Source organism: Xiphophorus hellerii, chromosome 22 (assembly GCF_003331165.1).
Source record: "Xiphophorus hellerii strain 12219 chromosome 22, Xiphophorus_hellerii-4.1, whole genome shotgun sequence".
Taxonomy (NCBI): Eukaryota; Metazoa; Chordata; class Actinopteri; order Cyprinodontiformes; family Poeciliidae; genus Xiphophorus; species Xiphophorus hellerii.
The window spans coordinates 16,542,683-16,569,030 of record NC_045693.1 but is presented as its reverse complement, the minus strand read 5'-3'; the positions used below and the strand labels follow the sequence as shown (position 1 = coordinate 16,569,030).

Genomic DNA, 26,348 nt, shown 5'->3' with positions numbered 1-26,348 from the left:
CCAAAATGAGTTATTGCTGCAACACAGATCAAATATTCATGAGGCGACTGACTGTAAACCCCGATTCAAATCTGAGACTTGCCCCTAAATGTGTCGACATCCAACCTCTGCTCACTCGCAAGGTCAGGAATAGTGATCCAAGAGACAAAGCATTAATCAATAAACACACAAGATCCTGTCACTGCGAGTTGCCAATTGGTCCCTCTGAGGTAGCATATCATGGCTCTTTGTCCTGGGTTTTTCCCAGGAGAAGCTCCTCACACAGCTCAGATCAGAGTGTTCTTCTGTTTTTATCCCAAACTACACGACACGCTGTCAGAATACATAACAGATTTATCGCTTTTAATAGCCGTGTGTGTGTGTGTGTCTTCACGCAACATATGCTTCCAAACACATTAAGTAAGCACCACAGTAAAGGTGATATTTAACCAATGCATTCATTTCCATATTTTGTACTGCCTCACTAAGAGGAACGCAGCCAAGAATTTTTTTTTCCCCCTTTTGATTTTATGGACGTTCAGTGATTATTTCTGTCTAATCTTGAGTAAATAAAATATTGTTTTATAGCCATCTGGAAAGGACAGAGGTAAATAATGAGTAATACGCCAATGAACACATTATCATCTCAAGAATATATAGTAAACAGGAGTGTAGGAGTGGATAATATGATTCAGTGGAACTGAGCTAACTAGTCATATTCAGTAATAGAATATTTTGCTCGTTTATTAGATCAAAAGTAAAAGAAAGACCTTCTAGCATGTATTAAACATACTTTTCCTTAAGCCTACATTTCGACATTAAACATGTTTCTTCTATTTAATATAACTTATTTAATATTCTAATATTAAATGTTTTATTTTCACAAGCTGTATGCATAAAATCATCATAGCAAAATAAAGGCCTTAAAACACCGGTCTGTAATCTACATAGTGTGTTTCAGCTAGTGAATTGAGTTACTGATATAAATGAACTTTTCAATGATATCCTAATGTACTGAATGGGCCTGTCCTTGCAATAGTGAGGACTTTATTATTTCGGATTTCAACTAGAGAGCAAAGTGAACAAAGTACTAAATGTAAATAAAGCTCAATGACCAAGACCTTCTCAGACAACAACTCACAAAAACAAAACGATTCCCCCATCAACAATGCAAAATCAGTACTCAAATGTTAGACTTTCCATTCGGTTCTTTCCTAAATTTTATGGAAAAGTCTTGATGCTTTACTGTTTCATATTGTAATGTTTCATATTGTAACAGTATTTTAAGCTGTCTTCCTTCACCTTAGGTAAAATGTTTTCAATGTGCTACTAGTTTAGTGTAGTGAGCTTCTACGGTACTCGTTTGTGCAGAGCCTCTAAACATTGTTAAAACGTACCTTTGAGGCGTAGTTGTGTCCGTCTGATCCACACACTGGCCCGGTGGAGGAGATGGGACATGGCTGACAGTTCCCATCAGGAGAGCGCAGAGCGGGCTGCTTCAGCCTGTGGGATAGGGGACATGCAAGTACTTCACCCTTACTTCGTCAAGCTTAGATGGCCACTGCCATCTAAGCTCTGAGTCTCTACTCAGAGTAGAGACTCAGCAGCTCCAGGCTGGGCATGAGATCATGATGCAAACAGTCCCCTCCATGTTGTCTGAATGTATTAGCTTCTCATTACACAGCAGGAGCCCTCTTATTGTTCCCACTGTGGCCAGCAGCAAAACACATCCCACTCTAGCAGCAGTGTAGACTATCAGTGTTGACCTCATGTCAGTGTGCTGGAGGAAGTTTTCTCAATCTTCCTGTGTTTGGGGAATTAGCCAGCCAGTCAGTCTTTCTACACACGCTCACCTGTGCTCCAGCTTCTTGCGGTTGACGCACACAGCTCTCTGGTAGCCCTGGGCGATGCACACCTTGTGTCGGCTACACTTAACCTTCTGACAGGGGTCCTTGGTGGTGTCTACATCTGGGAAACAAACAGGAAATTAGACATGAACGGTGATGCTTCCACAGCTTCATTTTTCTGCTAACAAATAGACTCCTCTGCTTATATTTTTACATTTGGCTTCCAGCCTCAGCTCCCACGTGGCTCGCCTTGGCTTACTCAGAAAGACCTGAGAGTTGGTCTGAATTATTACATAAGTGCAGAGCTGTTGCTCTTTTGATGTTATAAAATTACATTAAGATCTGTATTGAACTGAAGGAAAATAAAGGAGGATGTTCTTACAAATAAAAGCTTAAAACACTTTGTAACAAAATTTTGTTAATATTTTCCTAAAGTTTTGTTGTTGTTGCTGTCACAGAATTCCACCATGGCTGCGACATTACTTTCTATTTTCCTCAAGGCACACTGCCCTGCATGTTTCAGGTGTTTCCTTGCTTCGACCCAGCTGATTCCAATTGATGGCTGATTAACAGGCACTTGCTGAACTGCAATAGCCTGAATCAGGAATATTAAAGCAGGGAAACATCTAAAATATGCAGGGCAGTGTGCCATGAGGCCCAGGGCTAGTAAACACTGCTCTAGACTACAGCATGCCAAGGTGAGTAAATCTTCCATCAGTGAAGACAGATTGTTTGCATAGTGTGGTATGAGGCTGCTGCTACAACATTTATGCAGTGCTTGTGTAAATATTGCAGGAATAGTAATGGAAGGTAATGCTATTCACCTATAGCAGCATACAGTATGTTTGTACGTCATTAAAGCGCAAGATGTGTAACACTTTGATTGTTCCTATGTTCAAAAGCACTTAGTCTTGAGACTTGAAGCTGTGTACCTGCTGCCTACAGTGCTACAAAAGAGCAGAGCCTGTATAAATAGAGTAAGGAAATGTTTGTTTTTCATGGCCTGTTACAGAAGGAATATGCCCTCTGCTGTGATCTGAGGACACGGAGGTGTTTTTTTTAAATGCTGGGTCAGTTTGCAACAAACAAATCTGAACCCTACGGTATTATATGTTCCGACCTCTCTGCCACCATGGGTAGGAACAAAGTCGTACCAAAAGACATCTGTGACATATTAGATCTGCATAAGCCTGGAATGAGCCTCAAAGCAGTAAACAAGAATCTGGTTGAGTTATTTCAATGTGGAAGAATTATAAAGTCATCATTCACTTCCTTTGTCTAGGGCTTCATAAAAGATATTGTTGTTGGTACACATTTTGTACCAGGCTGTCTTAAAATTGACATTGAACATCTAACTGATTCCAGAAGGAATTAGGAGAAAGTTCTGCAGTAATATGAGAACAAAACCGGACTATTTGGGCTCAACTCAGAACTGCTGTGAATGCCCAGATGCAGAGTCCTCACCTACTCAGAATTATTGGGAAACATCTGGATCAGTTCATGTACCAAGAAATCTTGGACAAGAACTTTCTTCTCTCAGCCATAAACAACGAAGGATGACAATGACTACTCTTATTTTAGTGCTACATCAATTAGTCACTTTTTTGTATTAATGTGGTGGAACTGTTACAATCCTCTTTGATTTATTTATGGACATTACATACTAAACTTTAGCTGACTCTGACAGAGAAAAGCTTCTTGCTACTTAAACTAAATCTAAATTGCTTGCTCGGTGTCTCTATCTATCACTCACTCTTGAAGCAGCTAACGCTGGACAGTGTGTCAGACTTTCTCTATATGCTCATCTGTCATGGCTATCTACTCCGAACAGCCCTCCCAGAGCCTGACCTGGAAGTGGCCTTGCAGTCCTTTTTAACACCGGGCGGTCTTCCATTCATCTACATGTCCGCCTCTGTTCGCTGCCAGAGCAGCAAACAGAAAAGGGGGGGGGGGAGGCAACTCATTTGTGCGCCTGTAAATCATACTCGAATTCATTTTCTTCTCTCACTGAGTGCCGTTTTTATAGCTATATTATCATTAAGCAGACAGACTTATCATCTCCTCTCTTTTTTTCCCTTCCACTGAATATATTAATGCGGCAAATTCCCGTGGATTATTGTAGCCGTCGGACAGATATCTGATTTTTAGAAGCAAATCCAAAACAATACGACGAGCTGTCGGGACTGAGATTGTTACATAAGTGACAGGCTGACTGCTCCGCTGCAGGAACTGTGAATGCCCAAATGCAGACTCCTCACCTACTCCGAATATCGACATTAAAGCCTTATATTTGGTCAACTTTCTGTATGTCTCCCGCAGCGCCACCAGCTTCCTCTGCTCTCCACCCTTTTTGTCCATTTTGTCTTTCTGATGCAGGTCTGTTGTTCAATACCCACCAGAACACAAGGAAAATACAGCACCTGGAGTCAAAAATTAAAACAGCTTCATGTATACAAAATGTAATTTAAGCAAACCTTTTACTGAAACAATAACGAAACAAAAATAATCTTGCCTTCTGGGACGGAAACATTTCTGATGAAATTTTGTCCCCTGTGAGCAGCTAGAATACTGGCACAGCGTTGTGTTGTGAGTGCAGAAGCATAAGGTGGCTGCCTGAGCCTCATGTTAACTTAACAAGCTTCCACGGATTAAAGCAGTGCCTGCAACGATGACGTTTCCATAGCAACAGGCTCTCCGTGGTCTGAAAATCATTTCTTGGTAGACTGTGATTTGCAGCTCAATCTGCTGCTTCTGAGAATCCTCTCTCTGGATGTGTTTGAAACCCCCGATGTCCGACTGTTCCACAAATCGGCATCTCTTTCACCTTTTAGCATTCCTTCGTGCGGCTTCCAACGTCCGCATCATGTGCTTACTACTTCCTCCTTCCATCCGTCCTTTCTGCATCTAATTCCTGAAAGCCACCTTCCTTCTGAAAGACTCTTCTTTGGTATTAAACTAATGCCTGCAGAGGAAAACCTCTCCTAATTAGGCCTGCCAGTGCTTCTGTCTAATCCAATCCAGATTTGCATGAGGTTTATCCCATCAGATTGAGGATAGTTGGAACAGGGCTCAGGCCACATCCTCATCATCAACTCTTTTATCCTCTATTTACAAAGCCGGCCAGTAATGTCAGAGCTATGCGGTCCTCAATTGACACTATGCAAAACTGTCCGTTGCACTTTAAACGTCACCACATTTTTCATCTTACGACCTCTAGATTCTGGGTATTTTATTGAGATTGTCAGTTTTGATTTGTGATTCAAACGGTTGCATTTTCATGTGATCAGTTGCTGCAGAAACTTTCTAATCATGTATTCATTTAAGTCAGGTGTGCAGCAGGGAAATACCGAAAACATAGAGGACAGTAGGCCCTGAAGACCAGGACTGAGATCTAAACCGTTCCACTTTAGCTCTAGAATGAATATTTATGGTTGTTTTTATGCATGAAGGAGAACCTAAAGTCTAAGTCTTGTGCAGCTTTGAACTCTTTTATTTCCAAGACAGCCTAGTGTTCAGTTCTGCCAAAAGACTGTCACATTACTTCACAGCTCACTTCACAGTAAAGAGGATGTTGTTTCCTATCATACATCACATTTGCTTGTAGGCTTAAATGTAAAACTCATCTGACCAGAGAAACAGGATTTTATATGACTTTCTTACAACAATGGCTTTTGCTTTTCTATAAAAACCAGATTTGTAAAGCCCACTAATGTTCTACTAGTCTGGCAAATCTTTGAGATCTTTACAAGACAGCCATATTTAAACTGAGCTTAAATGACATCCAGACTCTAGTTACTTATTAGGTGATTTCTGATGGTAATTGGTTAAAGATTTTTTCAGGGGGTTCATTATAAATGCTCATCACTCTTTTCAGATTTTGAAAAAGATGGTGAAGCATTAATGAAATACTGAAGCAATTAAATCAGTCCCAATAAGATGGATGATAAAAACCTAAAAAAAAAAAAAAAAAGGTACACTGGGTTTAATTTGAAGCCGTTCCATTTGCAACCTCACGAGTAGCAAAAGAAAAGGCAGGATGTGAAGTGATTCCAGACATCTTTTGAGATGTGTGACAGCTGAGAGGTTATTCTTAACTTGTTTTCAAAAATAGTAGAATTTTTTTTCCAACAAAAAACATTTGAACTGCTGGTGCTTCATCTGATGCAGAAATGCAGGACCTTGTTAGCAACCTAGTAGCATCAGTGTCTGTGCACCATGTCACCAATAATCTATCAAAAGCCTCAAGAGGTGTTAAACTCCAAACCTTAGAGTGTGCACTCAGCGCGTTTTACTATCTTCTTACTGTCTGCCATTGATCTGAAGTCAATGATTTGCCACAAAGTGTCTATTCACCATTCATTGGGCCTTCTGATATCCGTGTTTAAGGATCCGATGTAAACTGGAAAGTCTTGAAGGATGACTCCCTTCCGCGAGCTGTGTGCAAGCCTTGGACTGCTATTGTGGGTGTATGTGCGCACTTGTTTGCTCTTAGAAGTCTAAATTACAAGCTCCCCGGCTGCAGTGTTTGCTGTCTTAAGAGCGGGGTGATTCAATCAGCAGCTAGATTGATGAATCAACTGCAGAAATCAGCTCCAAATTACCCTGACATCTTTCTCGCTCAGCACACTGCTGACTTAAGAGCAGTCAGCTGCTGCCGCGTCTGAATGCAAATTCGAACGTCAGCCTGTTGCCTGCGTTGGCTTCCTAACTCTGAGTGTAAGGAGTGTTGACAGTTCTGAAGCTCTGCCTTCCTGTGCATGGACGGCTGGCTGAGAAATGACGCCCGCAGGCGCAGCGCTCCGGAGTAAAGACATCACACTGATTTAGGGATGTCTCAACGGGACAAATCTCTTTTCACTTCTGCGCTTCATTAGGCCACTCATAAAGGAAGGCAGATCAATGGTGGGAGGTAGAAGAGTCCCATCAAAAGTGAGGAAGGGAAGTAGATTAAAGGCTTGAAACTGCAGAAAATCAAAGTAGAAATCCTCCTTTCTGAAGCGCAACTAATCCTTACAACGTTACTTGATGAATTCTGATCAGTGACAGTTCGGTTGGCTGTGAAACCAAACAGCTGGTAATTAAAGTGAACTCCGATGCTTAATGACATCAAAACAAGCCAAATATTGCAATATTTGACATAGACACAGGTCAAAATAAAGAAGTTCCAACAATTTTTTTTTTTTGCAACATAATTTTTAATGAGACCTCGTAATATTAAAAACATGCTCTATTTCTTATGTAAATAAAGTTTGCCTCATGAAGTGGCTGTTTACGATGCTAATGTTAAAACACGAAAGGAGTTAAACTGCTGCCCTGTTGTGCTAACTTGGATATGCTCAGTGAGAGCAATTTGGGTAAATGGAAGAAAAAAAAAATGTGACTAAGAAATTATTTGCAAGCATTGGAAAGAAAGACTGTTGTCTTATATTTAGCAGGCCTAATACAGATATCCTCCCTTGAACAATAAATCAAAGTACATTAACTTCCACCCTCTCATCTTATTTCGCCACCTCTCTGTCAAGCTTTTTATGATGAAGTATAATTAGTCTTTCATTAAAGCTCTTGGAAATTGTGCTAATGTACTCTGCTCTTCAGCTGACTCCACTTAAGCTGCAAATCGCCCAACAAAAGACAACAATAGCTGACAACTCAACACTGTGTCAGCACTTTGCTTTGCGGGAACTCAATTAGGGCCGCAGTAGCTGCAGGAGTTGGGAAGGTGACCGCAGACAGCAGAGACAAAAAAAAAAATAGTCGGAGGAAACAGAAAGAGGTGCTGCTAGGTTGAAGTTAAGGCAATTCTGTTATCACTGGAGGCCAAATCACTCGTACAAATAAAGCAGAACACTAACATTTTTCAGAGGAGTTGTTTTTATGAAAATTGCCTCTCACTACATAGCTAATGTTGAGCTCTCAAATGGAGGAAAATCTGGCTTTGCCTTGTGTGTACCTTTCAATTTCTTTAATGCATCTCTTAGACTTATCAAGGCTTTGTATTAAATTATACGGATAAACAACGGCTTAGACATACACTTAAAGCTAATGCATAATATTACCATCCATTAAATTTATTTCACAGGTTAGGAGAAACTAAAATAAAAAACGTCGATTTTTTTTTGAAAGAAGTGAAAAAATGTCTTGGCCACCCCTGCTTAGTGATTGTTTGTTCCCCCTCTGGGAATAACCAATCTCCAGTACAAGCAATTCCACTCCAAAACAGTTGGTGGCAGCAGTGATATGTGCTGCCACCAACCATATTCATTCATTTGAAGAAAAATAATGAATTATTTGGAAAATGCAGATGTGGCTCTGGCACTAATCAGTTGTTGGTCATCACTGAGTGAGCAACGGTCAACCTGGCCATCCCTAAATAATTATGTCAAAAAAAAGACTGATATGGCTGGTTGTTGCAGCTGGTTGTTGAAACTTTGCTACAATACTGCTAACAAAAGCTCCTTGTTTGCTTTCAGAAACTAAAATAACCACACATTCAGACAACACAGGGAGTGTGAGACTTACTGTCGTTAGAGCCTTGATTTTCATCCCAGGTTCGCACATAATCATCCTGCAGAAACATTGATAAAAGAAAGTGGTGTTTTTAGCAGCTGCAAGGAAAAACAACAAAGTGTCGCAGGTAGTTTGAAAGATATCACATCCGAGCATCACACAGTGAAGGAAATGTGATTTCTTTTATCACTGCACACCGACTATGATGTGAAGGCTGGCGTGATAAGTGACTATCAGTCGAATAAAACAGGTACATTCTGCTCTCCATGTTTTATGTAAATAAGTTTAACAAATCTGCTGATAAGTGGGAAATATGCCATTATTGGGAACTTGTCTTTTAACTGGACTTCTCTCCCCTCCCCCCCCCACCTCCCGCATTTTAATTAGAACATTATTCGTTCTAATTAAATTGCAGGAGACAGGTGAAGGGGAAAAAATAAATGACACACAAACTTATAGTAAAAGACAATGAATGGAGAGAAGAATTGTAAAAAAGCAGTAGATAAAAGGAAAGACAACTGACCTCAACCTCCTGGTGAAACGAGAGCAAAAAGAGAGAAAAAGAGTCAGTTTCAGTAAAGAGAAAAAAATGAATTTCAAGTTCAGGTATAAAGCTGCATTCAGTGATATTACAGTTTGATGATGGAAACACACAATGTGTTCCTTCTGTGTAATTTAAATCTGTCAAAAAGGCAAGAAAAATGCAAAAAAAAAAAAATAAGTTAACCTATAAGGACATTCCTTATCATAAGACTCGTACTACTATCAGTCAGATGTGAATAAAAACATGGGTTAGCAGTTATTTCAGTCTGGAAGAAGCCTAGAAAAATCATTCACACCAAAATCTCAAAACACCCACATTTGCAAACGTGTTAAAGCTCACATGATTAGATCTGCTTTAGATCAAACAACTCCCTCAGGCTAGGCTGCATATGTAAAGCTTTTAGTGCATATTGCCGCATCTGATATGATACAAACATGAGTCATTTCAAAATATTTCCTGTTTAGCCACACAAGCAATCCTTAAGCGATGACTTACTCATCACTATAAACATTTACTGCACCGGAAGCAAGAGCCAGCGGCTCCTCAGCAGGCGATTATTCCCAAACGTGAAATAAACAGCCTTCATTGAAGCAGGGATCGCAGCCACGACTTTTTATATTTGCACACAAACATGGACTTAAGCCTTACTTAAGGTGCATTATGGAAGTATTCACACCTTTTGTACTTTACCAAGTTAGTTTTCTTCCAACCACAAACTTCTATTTGTTGTTGTGGGATTTTTATGCTGTAGATCAATAGAAGATACTGCAGCAAATGCAAATCTAGAAACTGTGCTCGTATTTAGGTCCCCAAAGTTAACACTTAGTAAACCTAATTTTCATTGCAACTAGAGTGACACAGCTACAAACATTTTTTAATCATTATTTGAAAAAACAGCTGAAGCCCAATCAGATTGGATGAAGATGATTTGTGAGAAACTAATTTCAAGTTTTGCCACTAATTTTAATTTGGATTTAGGTCTAGATGTTGACTGGGCCACTCCAACACATACAGTATATATATATATATATTCAGATCTAGAATTGTTCTTGCTGTGTGCTTTGTGCCGTTGCCTTTCTAGAAGGCTTCCTCTTATCTCAAGTGTTTTGCAGCCTCTATCAGATTTTCTTTACAATTGCCATGTGTTTAGCTTTCTATCCACTTTGAGCAGCTTCCCTTTCCAACGATACTACCACCACCATGTTTCACTGTGGAGATAGTGTTTTCAGGATCAGTCACAAGTACGGTTCAGACAAAGTATGGTTTCAACTGAGCAGGACCACATTCCACCATGTTTGCTGTGTCCCCTTCATGGATGGTGGGAAAGTGCAAAAGTGACTTCTTTCCTCTTGCTGCTCTTTCGCAAAACCCAGATTTGTGTACAACTAATAGTTTTCCTGTCAACAGATTCTCCCACTTGAGGTGTGAATCTCAGCTTTCCCACTGTTTCCATGTGTCTCTTGGCCGTTGATTAATATTCTTCTTGCCTAGTCTGCCAGTAAAGTTGTGCTTGTAACATCCTCCCATTTTAAGGTAATGGACTGAGTAGTATTCTGCAAGATGTTCAAAGGTTGAGATATGGTTTTTTGATCTAATTCTACATTATTTTTTAACCAAATCTTTATCCATGATCTATCTGCTCTGTTCCTTTTGTCTTCATGATGCTGGAAGTCCACTAATGTTCTCTGACAGACAAAGACAAGATGTATATTTACTGATATTAGAAAGGGGGTATTCTTATAGACTGGGTGACTTCTGAAGGAAGTTGATTGGGAATGAAGAGGGTTAGATATAAATGTGTGTCGGGGGCGTGCTGTGGTGGAACAGGTGGTTAGCACGCCCCACGTTTGGAGGCCTCAGTCCTCGACGCGGACGTCGCGGGTTCGACTCCCGGTCCCGGCGACCTTTGCCGCATGTCCTCGCCCTCTTTCCTGTCTGCCAACTGTAGCAAAAAATACGAGCCACTAGCGCCGCAAAAACTCTTCGGAGGAAAAAAAAGGAAAAAAAAAAAAGATATAAATGTGTGTCACACTTTCCATGTTCTTCCTTGTAAACATTTAGAAAAAACCACGTCTCGTGTTCCTTTCACTCCACAGCGTCGATCAATCACATAAAATCCCAGGATACATAAATGTTTGTGGTACGTGAAAGACATCCAGGGGTATAAAGTGTATCCTCCACTTCCTGCAGTCCTTTTTATCACCAAAACATACACCTGCAGTGAGCTGTCTTTGTCGGCTGAGCTACATGAGTGATTGTCAGCTATGTTGTTCAACCTTGTCGGCTCTGACGGAGGCCAGCATTACAGCCGGGTGAGACCTCAAACAGTTTACGACCTGGCCGTTAATCTGATGCCTCCCCTGCCTCCTTTATCGATGCCGCGGCTCCTGCGTTATTTAGCAACCTTTCTGTATTTGTGCTCCTGCCAGCACAGATAAGGAAACCATCCTGCAGCACTGACAAGACTGAAAATCAATGATTTTATAAAAGAGAGGCAGCACAAAATGTATTTGGGGAAGAAATAAATTCTCCCTGAAGCTGAACACCGAGAGTGAGCTTGACGCATGGAGAGAGGTGACACAATGGAGAGGTTACACCGCGTGTATCTTCACAGACTGAAATGCAGGCGCGAAAGACAGCTAGGTTTAACACTGAAGTGATTAAAGGAAGTGATTAAAGGAGAGATAAAAACACTGAGCTATGTCCGGGAGCCGTAGGATCAAGCTGATAAGATCGCAGGAAACCGAGAAGCTTAGCATCTCTAACAAAGTGCCAAAATACTGACTGACGGAGAATCCCAAGCTTTGTGATGAAAAACATACAAACTCAGACCAAAGCAAGGTTTTGACAGACAGAAACTGTGTCTGTTCAGCTGCAGGACAAAAGAACAAACAGTCAGGTGGCTGAAATGTGAGCATACGACTTTGTGGGTCTGTTTGACAAACCGCTTGTGTTGCTGACAGGCATTTCTCAGCAAATGTCAGCTGTCAGCTGCAGCCTGTGTTCACCAGAGGGGTTTGTGCATAGCGCGCCGCTGCGTCATCAGCACCAAAGGACACAGTAATAACCCTCTTCTGTAGCAAACTGCTGTTACCAGATGAAGGTTCCTACTCAACCTTTTCTAGCAATTACTGTAATATTGTCCTTTAGTGGATTCATTAGCCACAATCAAAAATCTCAACCGGGAAAACAACGTTTGAAGAATCCCAGGCGGCGATGCGATTTATGCTTTGTTTTATTTTATGTGTGGCCGTGAGAAGACAACACAAGCATAAGGGTTTGTAATCGTATTTGTAAAAGTATTTCCAACCTTACTAGGATTAAAAACAAATACTGTCCTTGTCCAAAAGATTTCATACCTTGGTCTTTCCACTCTAAAAATACTGAGCAATTTACACAATATTTAGGATTATAATCATTTTGAAAGCTTTATGTAACCCTGAGTGGTTCCATCCTTCCTTCTGTCAGTCAGCGTTAGCTGTAACATCACTTTGCTTCTGTCCCACACTCTGTGTTCTCATGCAGCTTTTCATAATGCAGCTGGATTCCCAGCGAAGCGCTTTCGTTCCTACTTTCTGACAACACACAACTGACCGAATGTGGGAAAAAGAGACTGCAATGAAGCCTGATGGAATAGTTTATTAACCAACATTCCCTGTCTCCCAAACCGTGCCATCGTTTGACTGAATCACCAAAGACAGAAGCTGGTCTTAACTCGGTCTCGGGAGGAACCGAGTTTGCGTGTTCAGCTCACAGTTGTGTGACTGACTGCGAAAGGCGGTCAGAAGGACATGTAGCAAGAAAAGCAAATGATGCTGTGTGTTTCTCTCTGTAGCATAAGCTACATATATTCCTAAGTTTTGTTCAGCTGATAACAAACAGCAGAAGTCGTCTTGTATCTGTGAATTAGAAGGATACATTTGAATGTTCATGCAAACTTGTATTGTCTTGTTCAGCACAATATTTAGGATCTTGTTAAACAGTTGTCAGTCAAGCCTGCAGTATTTCTTTAAAAACGTAATGTCATGAACCCTCTGGAACAATATACCATAAACTCCACGTTAATTGTGCTGCAAAACCATACAGGCAACAACTTAAAACTAAGTATGTGAACATCACACAGGTAAAGTAGAGGAAGACTAAAATTACTAATATTCTGTAAACAATGAAGGCATAAAGTTCCCATAACCAGACAAGCAAAAGTAAACCTGAAGGTACGGCTAAAGTTTCTGTCAGCCAGCACCTGTTTGACCACATTTTACTGCCATGCTACTTTTGTAAATCTTAATCTTAACTCTTGAGTTTTTGGCTCTTGAAAATTGCAGAACACTATCTTCTGCACCAGTGGTACCGAAAGTGTGGGGCACAAATCTCAAAATTATCTTTTTCTAATCAGACAAAAGTCCAGGCAGTTCCACAGACCTTCTGTGTTCATCACCTTCCAACAATTAAAATCCTCTGGTTTTAGTGATACATTTTATGATTTTTATCTTCTTTTTATTGATCAAGACACTTTTTGTATACAAATTAATATTCTTCAGGTGGTACTGATGCATCTTCAAAACATCAACTAAACATACGGGACTTTTGAAACCATACGACTAAGCATTTCATTTATTTTACTTAAATCAACATTCATAAAACAAAAATCTGCCAAGTTAGTATTTCAGGTAGCTGGATTAAATGACTCGCAAACAAAATATACAGTTCATTATTTAAAGAAAAACAGAAAGCCACTAGGAGGTTGTCGGCACTATAATATATAATACTGCATTCAACATCACTCAATTCCTCCCACCTAGCGTTTTTCATAAGCACTCACTAGCTGTTCACAGCTTCTCTGACTTGGTGTCACACAGAGCATGGCAGAGATGAAACAAAGCTCCCTCCCTCACCAATATTCTCATTCCATACATTCTCTTATCTTCAGTGCGCACTGAGCTGCAGGGCATGAGACACAAACCTCCTTATTCCTGCACGCAAGAGGACTCTAAGAGGATGCTTCGCGATCACAGCGCATAAGCATGAAATGATGAGGGGATGGAGGAGCGGGTTATACAAGACAGCTTTGAGTGATGGGTAAATAAAAGGTGAAGCAGAGGTGAGAGCATTCTGGGAACTGATGAATACTTAAAATGAGAGTGAAGGCAACAAAACTCCTACTGTTTTCATGTGAACTCAAGTTCTCGACAAGAGCAATTAAATTTTTAATCTTGTATGCTTATGTTATTTTTCCTCTCCTATAATATTAAAAAAATGTCTAAAATGGAACAATCTTGAATAATGTGACCACTTTTGAATAAATTTTTTAATTTTTTGAAACATTTTTGTCCACCAGTGAAACACTTAATGGGAACCCTAACAATTAAAAAAGTTTCGCAGATGTATTGTAAGATTTGTACTTTACTTTATTTGTGCTTTATTTTATAACCTAGGCAACACTCTGCTGTATGTTTGACTGGAAATATTGAATGACTGGGATTTTGTTTCGTCCCGACAGTTACAGTTTCTGAGTGAGTTGGTAATAACACTCCCGGACAGCGGGTGGCGCCAAATATGACTGAAAAAAGAATGACAGGTCATACAACAGGCAATTTCATAAAGAACTATTTTTAAGGATAAATGTGCTTTTTTACCAACATGGATGATTTAATGTTCAGGGACAAGGACACACAAACTCAATTGATAATTCTCATGAGAAATTAATTTCTTCTTTCTTCTAAGTTCTTTTCTTCTTCTGTTATTATTACATCATCGCTCTCCCAAACAGGCATGAATATGTCTGTGATTGCTCACAAGGTCCATAGAGAACATTCCATGTGATGGAAAACAGAGGTCCATTTCTATTAACCTTTGGCCATTTGGCTGGACGAGGAACAATATTATAAAATAAATCTCCAACCCTCTCACAACTGGAGAAACGCATCAAAAAGTGGCATCTTGGGGTCACCAAGTCACCGTAACACGCATTAGAAGATATCTGCATGCTAATTGGTTGTTTTGGGAGTGAAGCTATAAAGAAAAACATTTTTCTGACCTCACATTACAAACTTAGATGAATTAATTTTGTTAAACTCCAGTGTGGTTTTAAGTAAAACAATGCAGTTTGATCGGATGAGGCTTAGGTTGAACTTTTCAGGAATAAACACTCACAGGTGCATCTGGTGTAAAACAATGGAGGAAGATGCAGAAAAGCCCTTCATGCTTCATGATGGAGGATCTGTCATGCTGCGGGCCTGTTTGTCTCCAAGTGGTCTGGAAAACGTGTTCATGTATTGCAGAACAAATATTTCAAATATATTAGACTAAATACTTCCAGTCCTTGAGAGCAAAAATAGGGTTTTATAAAGTTTTATCACCAAGGTCACCAGCAAGTGTGGTAGGAAAATATGAATCATTTTAATCTAAATGCCTAAAAAAACTAACATACTTTAAGCTGAGGATCAAATAGGCATACGTCAGTTACTGATATAAAGGTATTCAGATGGTTTAGGGATTCTATATCCTCCCTCTCCATCACCGTCTCGGTCAGCTGGATTTAAGGAGGTACCTTAAATGTTTGCCTGGTCCTGGAAAACACGAGCAGTTATTGTGTCGACATCAGACCTCAGGCAACATGGTGATGTGGTTGTCGGTACCTAAATGCTTCTCTGATTTCAGTCTGGTCTCCTAAGGCTTCACTGGGCTTTATATGTTCCCTCTGTGTTTTCAAGCGCTCAAATCTTTTCTCACAGAATCAAAAGAAACATGCAGTTGGCCAAGAGCGAGTCTGTACATGCACGGTTGTCTCCATGTTGGCCCCGTTATGGATTTTGAGATACTTTTTTTGACCTTGCTGATTTGCAGACCACACAAACACGCAGAAAGAGACACAAAAATTCCACTTGTCCCACAAAATGTCTGTGCACTGAGGCAGGCCCTGTACTCACTGTCTATAAATAACAGTGGCCCTTGTGCCCCTCAGGGCCCCTGTGGGGAATAAGAAAACAGTCTGCAACTCACAAGAGAATCAGGTACAAACAGCAAGACCCTTCACACTCCACTGGAGACACCAGGCTCGATGGAAAACAAGACTTGTACGGCAATGGAAAATCAATGGAGTTGCCTAGGTGAGCGATACGAGAAGGATGAGAATCGGGCCCCGTGATTTGAGGGAGAAGCGGCTAAAAGAAGGTATCTGAATAAGAGGCACAAATAGAACCACGCTAAGAGGGCTAAATTTGGCTCCTTCAGAGGAACAGCAGACTGGGAATGACATTCATTGAGATACTGGTGGAATTTGGGCGGATAACAACGCAAAGAATCCACAAACACCAACACATTTTAATAAAATCCCAACACTGGATGTCCTTGGTTCCCGTTTATGCCTATTTAAGGTTGGCCGTTCCTTGTCTTGTTTTAGCTCAGAAAAACACTTTCTTTTTGCCCTAAATTTAGCTTAGTCAAAGATGTCATGAGGTGCGGGTGGTGAGAGTGGTGAGGCAGACGCAGCGGACCCAGGTATGATGGAAATGATGATTTAATGGTGAATAAGTCCAGCAACAAGCAGCAGGCACAAGGAAACACTGACTACGACTAGACTGAACAACGACAACTAGACTCAACATTGACGAGGACCCGACGAGGAACAAGGAACACAGGTGGAGTTAAATACACGGGAGGGTAATCACAGAACGAGACACACCTGGGAACAATCAAGGGGAGGACAGGACAACGAAGAGACTCAAGGACACAAAACACTCTAAATGAACACAGAAAACACAGATCCTGACAAAAGATGCTGAAAGTCTGGCTTTCTTAGAGCATTTGATCAACCCGGGCTATCTTTCTGTCCAACATTTAGACATCATTAAACATCTATAGGTAGATGTAACTGACACATTTCAATCTGGACTTAATCCTGCAGCTCTCTATTGTTCTCTATTTGTGACTGTGGTGATCTACCCAGCTTTCATTGAAAAACTTTGTCATGCTTTCATGCTTTCACAGATGCATTATATTTGATGACCTGACCCAGCCAAGACAAGAAGGGAGTGACTTCAGAAGCAAACTGTGAATGTCCTTGAGCTGCCCAGCCAGAAGCCGGACTTAAATCCACTTTGGCAAGTGGCCGTCTTCCCGTGCTGCCATGCCAATCTGACTGAGCTTAAAAGGATCTTTAGAAAAAAAACAGGTGAAAAGTACGCCCCAAAACAGATGTGCCAAACTGGGAAAAACATAACCAAGAAGACATTAGACAATGCTTCAACAAAATATTATACCATGGGTGCAAATGCTTATAAAATACTGAGTTCACAAGCTGGGCAAAATGAAATGTGCACGGCTGTTTCTGTCTCATGGAAGAACAGTGTGTATATCTTAGGGAAAAATCCTCAAATGTGTTTTAGAATGAGCCTGAAATGGAAGTAAATCTGAAAAGGTTAAGGAATCGTAACCTTAAGGAAGATGAATACTTTCTGCTGTTGCCATATATAAAATATATATGCAGAGTTGCTATGTGCGTGTGTCTAACTTGTTTTTTCCTGAGTTTTATTACTGTTAACACATTGCTAGCAAGGGTTCTCCCTGAGGCCCGAACAACTGGGTTTCTGCTGTTATTTGATCAAAACCTTTTGCATCAACAACTGAAGCTCCAGAATCTGAACTCACACTGGTTGTTAGTCAGGCTGCTTCGGGCCAAACATCGGTAATGGTAGAGACAACCACTGTGGCTAAAGATCTTATGGGACCTACTGCCATGTCTGGTTTAATATCCTTAATTTAAATCTGCATAACACCTCCAACTCCATTAAAATTACATTAGAGTTTTAATATTGATAAACAAAGCTGTCCCACAGCATGAGAGGACATAAAGACCCTCAAACCAACAGTGGCTAGAAAGAACTAGAGCTGTCATGAAAGTTGTTTACAAATGAACACTTTCTATTGATCAGAGCTAATAATGCAAAACAAAACTCCTACATAGTAATATATGTAGATCAGTGTAGTTTAGACTTTAGAAAACATTTCCTCTTTAAGAGACTTTAATGTATTTTACTTTATAGTGTGTAGTACTTTTACATTTTCTAGTGGTTTTCATTGAAAACACTAGAAATTCAGTAAATTATTACTATTATAAATACTTAATCTGACTAAAATATTTTGTTGTTCAGCCTAGTTTTTTTGTACTCCACCTTTATTCATGTAAATATCCAATAAACAGCAGAAGTTATGTTTTGAATGAACAAGATGGAGATTAAGGTGAATTCTGATTGATTATTGCCACTTGCTACTTGTTCAATGTTCACTTCTACAGTATATGCAAGAATCTAAAACAAAATTTCAATCAGAAATCACATTAATGCAACCGAGGCAACGCACATTTAGTTGTCAATTCAATTGATGCCATATTTTGTACAACTGATATTGCAGTCCAACTGTAAATTATAGCGGTGTACTAAAAGTGATTTAGACAACACAGCAATATACAGCTCTGGAAAAAATGTAGAGACCACTGCAAAATTATCAGTTTCTCTGATTCCACTCTTTAAAGGTATATGTTTGAGTAAAATGAACATTGTTCTTTAATTCTATGAACTACTGACAACATGTCTCTGAAATTCCAAGCAAAAATGTTTTTATTTATTTGCAGAAAATGAGAAATGGTCAAAATCACAAAAAAGATACAATGCTTTCACACCTAAAATAATGCAAAGAAAACAAGTTCATGTTCTTTTAGAAACAACAATACTAATGTTTTAACTCAGGAAGAGTTCAGAAATCAATATTTGGTGGAATAACAAGGCTCTTCAATTTTATATGTTGGGCAGAAACTTCAGTTTTTGTCTGACCTCACCAGAGAACCCTCTGCCATGTGTTGTCTGTACCCCCTCCTTAACCTCTGCATGAGCAGAATACAAATAAATGCTACGTTTTACATATACACAAAACATGCATTGTTTTCCTTTCACTTCACAGCTATGCACGTTTTGTGTTGTTTACACTTTTGCAGTTATCCTTATGTTTGCATACAAAAAGAAATGACACACCAATCTGATAAATGTATGATGTTCAGAACATCAATTTGGATCTACCAGCTAATTTAAAATAACTGGCCTGTCTTTACAACGCCTGTGCCTTCAGCTGTGGTTTAACTCCTAATGAAAGACTGTGTCTCTTTGGTCTTCAGTGCGATCACAGCCCTGCTACACCCCTCCTACCCAGCCAAGACACCCCACAGAGCCACCGCTAGTCATTTCAAGCCCTGAACAGTGCTGAACGGACCACCCATGCCCGAACAGTAGGCCTCAATTATGATGCAGTCCATCTGCCTTTGCTGCAGAGTTTCTGGATGTTCGAGGCCGAAATAAGAACCTGGAATATGATAAGGAGTGACTCATGGCCAGGGCGAAAGCATGGCTAGGAAGACTAATGGGTTTCAGATAAGCTGTTATCATCACCCATGTTATTAATGCATCTGAGGGAGTCTGGTTGAACATCAGGGAACGCTGGGTGGCTCAGCCAGACTGGGCTCCATTGCTGATAATTTACTGCTACTACAGTTTGTCTTTAATGGAGTATTTGGCTCTGTTGCTGCAGATGCCATTATCCACAATTATGCTTTGTACACTGTAGTGTAATGATAAAACACTGTGATGAACATATATACAGAGGTTTATGAAGGCCTAATGCCAGTAAATGCAAATGATAGGCAAGAAGAGTAAAAAAATATTGCAAAGGTAAAAACATTTAAAAAACGTTATCGAAATGTAAACCAAACAAATATCACATATTATTCATAACTGTTAAAAGCTTCAGCTACTGCCACCTCTTTGCACACTGAGCCCACTGACACTGATGAGGGGTCTGATGTTTTTGTATTTAGGCACAAAGGATTTACTGCTCATTAACAACAAACCTGAATGGAGAACAGGTGCAGGAAGGCTCAGTGCTGGATGCTTCCTGGCCGCCTGACTGCTGGGGTGTGCCTTTTCAGGATAAGGATTTAACAAACACACCCAGATGGCACCAAACCCTTTTGGATGTCTCTGTGCTGGCATGTGTGATGTGTGAAAGTAAAGATGACCTGCACAATCTAGCATGTCGCGTATAATGAGCGTTCTTTTGATTGCACTCGATTTGTGGTTTAATCTTAGATCCGGAGAATTATTACGGTAAAAACAACGGCCTATCTTCAGTGTACTTAATTTTACCGTAATGTTGTCTTTAATGGTCTTTGTATGACAATCTGCAGCTCATCCAAAAGGCTTCTGTCAGAGAGAACCGACACCAGAAAATGGATCACATCACACCAGCCCTTAAATATTTGCTGGCTTCTTGTTTGATAAATGTTAAAAACCAGGTCATCGGCTTTAGGGTACTGAGCCGTCATGTGCTTAAAAATATTTCTGAGTTGCTTCTCGGGTATGAACCATGACGAGCCCTCAGTTCTGGTCCAGTATTCCCAGGACCAAAACTAAACCAGGTGAGGCAGCATATTGTTTTGATTACCCTCCCTTGATCTCCAGGGAGATTCTGGATGAATCTGCATTTGTTCCTTCATTTTTTCTGTAAACTTTTTCTTATAAGTTTACAGAAAAATAAGAAAATTTGGTTTGATTTGTTAGTTGCAAATATTACATGTTTTTAATTTTAAAAGAACTATTTTTACATTTTATAAGAATCGAGAAATTGGATGATGACAGGAATTGGCCTATTTCACACTTGACATGTCCTATTGCTTAAAAGTCCATGCTTGTCCAGTCAGTGAATGCACCATACCTTCATGCTAACAGGTTGTTGTAACAACAATGGTGTGGAAGTCGGTACTGAGAGAAGATTCAAAGATAAGTTTAAGTACTGACGGATTTAAAAATGAAGCCAGAGGAAACAGAAAACTTGTTATAAACTCATGGACAGGAGACTGTGCTGTAAGCAGAGGATATGTGCTGCTCAACCAGGCAACCAGAAAAGAGAATCAGATTTCAGCAGATAACAGGAAGGCTGGATGTATTACATTGTTCTAATGAAAATATATCTCATATTGATTTTTGCTCCTGGACAGCACACACCTTTACAAGACTTGTAAGGCAATGGAAAATCAATGGAGTTGCCTAGGTGATATATGTGTATATTCATTTGTACATGTATTTAAGTAACCAACACAGTAAAGGTTTGTTATCAAAGAAAAAGAAGAATTCATCCTTCATCTTTCATCCTTCAAGCTTACTGTGGGACTTGCGCTAGCCTTGAGGGAACTCACTTCTAATTTAGAAAGACTAAAAGAAATCTCACAGCCTAAATGCACTGCGCTGAAAAACTGCGCTGAGTGTCAAAGAAAAAACACAATTTGTGGCCATCATCAGTAAATAAATAAAACAACATTTGGTTCCAGGCGTGCAATGCTGGAAAAACAGAATAAATGACCATACATCACTGTTACTGTTACTTAAACTCAAACTGACACTAATGATGTTATTGTGTATAAAATAAAGTCGTAGATTTGCATTCATTTCCCACAGCCGTCTTTCCTGTTGCCCGGTTTATCTTTTCTTTTTTTTCCTTAGGATTTAGTGCATTAGTGGAATGAAATGTTGAGTGCACCTGTCAGATTAAAGGATTGAAGGTATCCCCCCTTTATTATTTGTTGACTGTTACTGTTAAATTTAATCGCCTTGTCTTCCTGTGAAATAAATTGCATCGGAGCGTGGGAGCTGTTTTTTACTTGAAGCGAAAGAGCCTCTTATCCCGATTCTGCTTTTACATCCCGCGGAAGAATAAATATGAAATATTTACAGTGCGCCCTGCACACAGTCTGCAGCCGGTGCTGTGTGTTTGTGTTTATCTGAGTGCATACATGTGAAAGGATGGAGTGGCAGAGCTTCTCTTGTTGTGCGGCTTTTGATTATTGCTTCCTTGACTTGGATCTGTAATATTCCAGCTCTAATATCTCAGAGGAATATGTGCATCAGCATCAATTTATTTCTTTATATTTGTGTCATTGGCAGTAATTTGCACATCAACACACACCCATAAGCTTAAACTAGTTATTTTCTGATTCTTTTTTTTTTTTTTAGCTCAAAGGCCAAGATGTAGCACAGCCAATTAAAGGTTCATTACATTTACTGCTAGGCACTGCTCATTAAGAATAATGATACAAGCGGTGTAATTTCAGCGGCGGAAGTTCACAGTTTTAATGATTTCGAGAAACTTAACCAAAAGGATGCTTTTTATTTTCTTTCTCTCGTTCCCTCCCTAAAGCGAAGCTGGTTAAGGGGATAGAGTCATCAAACTCCCAGGGATCTATCCTCCATCTCAGTGCAGGGGAAGCTGTTGCTACAGCAGCCAGCTGAAATCAAAGTGGTTTCCATCCGCGATTCCCGCAGGAGGTTTAGCGCCTCGCTTCTCTGATGTTTTTCCCTGTTATCTTTATGATCACCAGAGACGCCACCACTCTTTACTGCACAGACGTCAAAATCTTGTTTATACGCTTGCGTAAGTATTAGTGGTGATCACATATCCGTAAACATCTGAATGCGCGCGTTGAAACTGTGCCGGTCATGAAAGTGATAGCTGTCAGGGTTGCTTGTGTTGTTGAGAAACTCAAGACACAGGGGGAAGCAGAGCAGGTGACATCTTTGTGGTGAAAGGAAAGTTTTTAAAGGGTTAAATTTGGTTTCAGAGGCTCAGTTAAACCTTATAAGAGGTTAATGTCATGCCTGCAGTAGATAACTGGTCTGATTTCTTTGCTTAGTATAAATCCAGATTAGTTGGACCAGGGATCTGAAGCTAACCCCTTAAAACAGTCTGCTGTCTTAACACAGCCTCAATCTTGGTTTATACAAAAGCTATTTTAAGACCCTTTAAACCATTGCCATGTTTGCACTGGACCGTTATTTACACAGACACTGATACTTACGCAGCTAATGAAGGGAAGAGGCTGTGCACCACCAGTATGGGTCCTGTGTGAAACATGTCTGAAGAAAAGAAGTGTTTCCTTTCAGAATTACTGCCCGATATAAATATAAATGGTGTGAAAGGTAAACATTTCTGTGGTCTAAGTAATTATTTTATTTATTTTTACACTGCCTTCTTTTTTATAAATTAGTGGTGACGTAGCAATGAGATTTAAGCACTATTTTGTGGAAAAGTAAAATTCACTGATATTTTCAACCACAAATACACTTGATGTTTAATGTTTGGTTAAAGATTTTAACCAGCATGGAATTTCAAATTTAGATATAATTAGTCCCTATTTTGTTGTATTTACACTTTTCTAGTTCTGAGTCGGTCCCAATACATTGAAGTTGTACATTTTTATAAAATGATAAAAGGCTAAAAGGTTTCCTTTGTCTCAAAGTCTGAACCAAATGCAATACAGAATCAGGAATAAATTGTGAAAAACCCTTCTAACGTTTATAAGAAGGTTGGAAGTAGATAACCAGCAAGTTGTGATATTCTCATAGTATTTACTAACTGTTCTTATCTTGTCTTGAACAAGACAAGATAAGAACAGTGTTTCCTTTTTCTAACAAATAACTGATTGAAGCATTAAGCTTCAATGCTTCAGTCTCACTGGAGCTCATAATAACAGCTTGCCTTCCTCATTTCAGGAAGTGACAAACTGACGTATGATGTCAGAGACGCTCCTCTTTAAGTATAATGAGAAATATTGCGCCGTTTTATGTTGCAAAATCAAGTGCGACAAGATCCTGTTGCAAATTAGGTCGTTAATCTGACTGGAAACATCTTACATGTTCTTTTGTCCTTACATGTTTCATGCAGGAAGATTATTGGTGCTACCCTGTCTCCAAGCTGCATTTCCTATAAATAATTCTTCGTTTTTCTTGTGTCCATTTTTGTGGTTGTGACTCCAGCTTAAAGGTTTATAATAAAAAGCATTGTGATATTTTTGTTTTTGGACTTGTTTTAAAAAGCCACTTTGGTCGTGGCTCTTCTCAAGACCTAGACCAGCTGACCAAAATTTAAAATAAACAATTAATAAAATACAGAGTTATCCACTGCAAGATTATTAACTCATAATAACTTTTGTTCAAAATCAATTCCTATGAAATGTGAACATGTTCCAGTTGTGATTGCCTTTCAATTGATTCATAGCTGTTTTTCTCTTTGAACCACCAACCAAGATGTGCTGAATTCAGAAGGTCATTGCAGGTGAGGCGAACATTTCAGATCAAAACTGTTTAAATATAGATCGGCACCCAATGAGTCATAATCCCACAGTAATTCCAATTTAATCTTCCTATGTGCACAATTTCATTACTTCCTCGCAGTCCCAGGGGACATGTGTTAATCTTTAGGTAATTACAGTAAATCTAAACCTCTCTCTTTGTTTCAGGTCTTCGTTTTCAGGAGGTTTTAGCTAAACTGACACACTACAGTCATGCTAGCATAAAAATAAGTATATCCTAAGCATATCCTCACACACTCTCTGCTACTTCTATTTCTAATCCAATAATGACACATTTCACGTGCAGCATGCAGTCTCTCTGGATCAATTAAAACCAAATTAGCATCGGTCATATGCAACCTAATCCAGCTGCAATATACTGTCCAGATCCTGTTGGGGATCATTAGTAATCATTTCACAGAGCTGGAGGCAGAGGTGCATCCATACGTCCATAGACACAGTAATTTATCACCAGGCGTAGCCTGCAGGCTTTAATCAATTCCAGTAACCCAGATCAGTCCGTTCAATAGCTGCATGTGTGCACGTCAACCAATCAATCAGGTGCACTATGTCTTAATTGTTAAATTATCTTGTTTGTGAAATCCCTGGAGCCACATATGAGGGGGAAAATTTAACTGCGAGGGGCAGTATGATGATTTGGGCCCATACTGCCAAGCAGAAACAACAACTTAATTGCCTTCTATTAGAAACAAACAAACAAAAAACATTGCAGGAAGCGAGAGGATGAGTGAGGCAGAATGGTGTGTGTTTATAATATCTCATAAGTTTTCTGACAACATCCAACTTTGACTACCCAGATTTCCCTAGGATGAGTTATTTTTTTTAAAGCTACAAATACTCCTCTCTCAAAAAACATTTCGCTTCCAAACAAGCAAGACAATTAGAAATCACAATGCCAGTAGCTGAATCAAACTCTTCAATAGTCATTTATTCGTGATCCAGGAGTGTGGCTGGCTGCAAAACTGCAGAAAGAACCAAGTTTGTGTGAAAGACGGGAGTAAACATGGCAGCGCATCCACACCGCATTCATTCGACACTTACGTCTCTGAAGCGATTCCAATGCTTGATCTTGCGGCTGTACTGTGAAATGGTGGACAGCCACTGCTCGTCTTCCATGAAATTCCCGGATTTCTCCGCTTCTCGGACGCTCTTCACGTCCGCCTGCAAGGTGGACCCCGCGACCATCAGCAGCGGGGCGAGAAGGCACACCATATCCGACATTTCCACCATGTTTTACCGGAGAGGTGGAAGGAGGGGGGGGGGGAGAAAAACACGCACACAGGACACCTCCTCGCACGAAGCAACACCGTCTGTCGGCTCTCCTCTTCTGGAAGGCGGCGGATGCTGAGGCTGGACGGAAAGCGCCACCTGATTAGCCTGTAAGATGCTCCTGCAGATGGGAGGGAGGCAGACGGAGTGAGGAAGGGAGGTTTGACGGTGGTAAATAAAGTGAGTCCGCCCTCAGGCTGCTGTGAGACACCTTTTGTTATTTCTCGACGTGAAAACTTTTGATTTACGCGCACTTTCTGTCAGAGCTACAAGCTGCTAAATAACTTTGAACATATATATGTAGCTTCTTTTTTTTTTACAAAAAGAAAAACCTAAAACGTGTTGTATTTGCTAATAGCTCTCTTTTTAGATATTGTGGAACTACTACTCTCTGGGATAACAACTGCAAGTTTACAGCAAATCCAAATGAAAAAAATCCCACTCTTCTTTTCAAATTTGCTGAAGCTCATTCAGACAGGATGGAGGACGCCTGCAGAAAGCACAGTGCTATTCTTACCACATATTCTTAATTAGATTTAGGTCTAAACTTTGACTGGGCCATTCCTACAAATTAATATGATTTGATCTAAACCCTTCCATTGTTGTGATAGCTCTACATTCGCTCTGTTCTTTAAGCCTGTGATGTATTCTTTGGGTTTTATTAGTCTTGGGATGTTTTCAAACTAAGATAGTCCAGGGAATAATTAGGCGAGGAATGTCGAAAGACTTCCCATCTTCACTTGGTTGGGTTTATTTTCACATTGAATCAAACTGGATGTCATCCAGTTGCTTGTATGTGGTGCTATCACAAGTAACTGGTTGGTATGAGCAGCAAGAGAGGCACATTACTCTAAGTAGACAGGTTGCATAAGCCGGAGACGGAGAAACTATAAGACATCCAAGATTTAAGCATTTTTAGATCACATATCATGTCCGCATCTCTTCCTCTGTTTGCTTTGCATTTCCTTTCAAAGCGAACAGCTCAGGTGTTCGTTGTCAATTGAACTGAGAC

The 26,348-nt window shown here is 39.9% G+C and overlaps 1 protein-coding gene across 2 annotated transcripts in view; it reads right to left on the bottom strand.

The window, feature by feature from the left end:
- Positions 1-25,496, bottom strand: part of spock2 (SPARC (osteonectin), cwcv and kazal like domains proteoglycan 2) — a 30,185-nt gene extending 4,689 nt beyond the window's left edge. The window contains exons 1-5 of one of the 2 annotated variants that reach the window (XM_032553900.1): positions 25,109-25,495; positions 8,857-8,865; positions 8,346-8,391; positions 1,833-1,947; positions 1,377-1,482 (exon numbers count right to left, since the gene is read on the bottom strand). In XM_032553900.1, coding sequence (XP_032409791.1) covers positions 1,377-1,482; positions 1,833-1,947; positions 8,346-8,391; positions 8,857-8,865; positions 25,109-25,297 — 465 coding nt within the window. In that variant the 5' untranslated portion in view covers positions 25,298-25,495. Of the gene's footprint in view, positions 1-1,376; positions 1,483-1,832; positions 1,948-8,345; positions 8,392-8,856; positions 8,866-25,108 lie in introns of both variants that reach the window. The other variant, XM_032553901.1, reaches the window with a different exon arrangement.
- Positions 25,497-26,348: the final 852 nt, after the last annotated feature.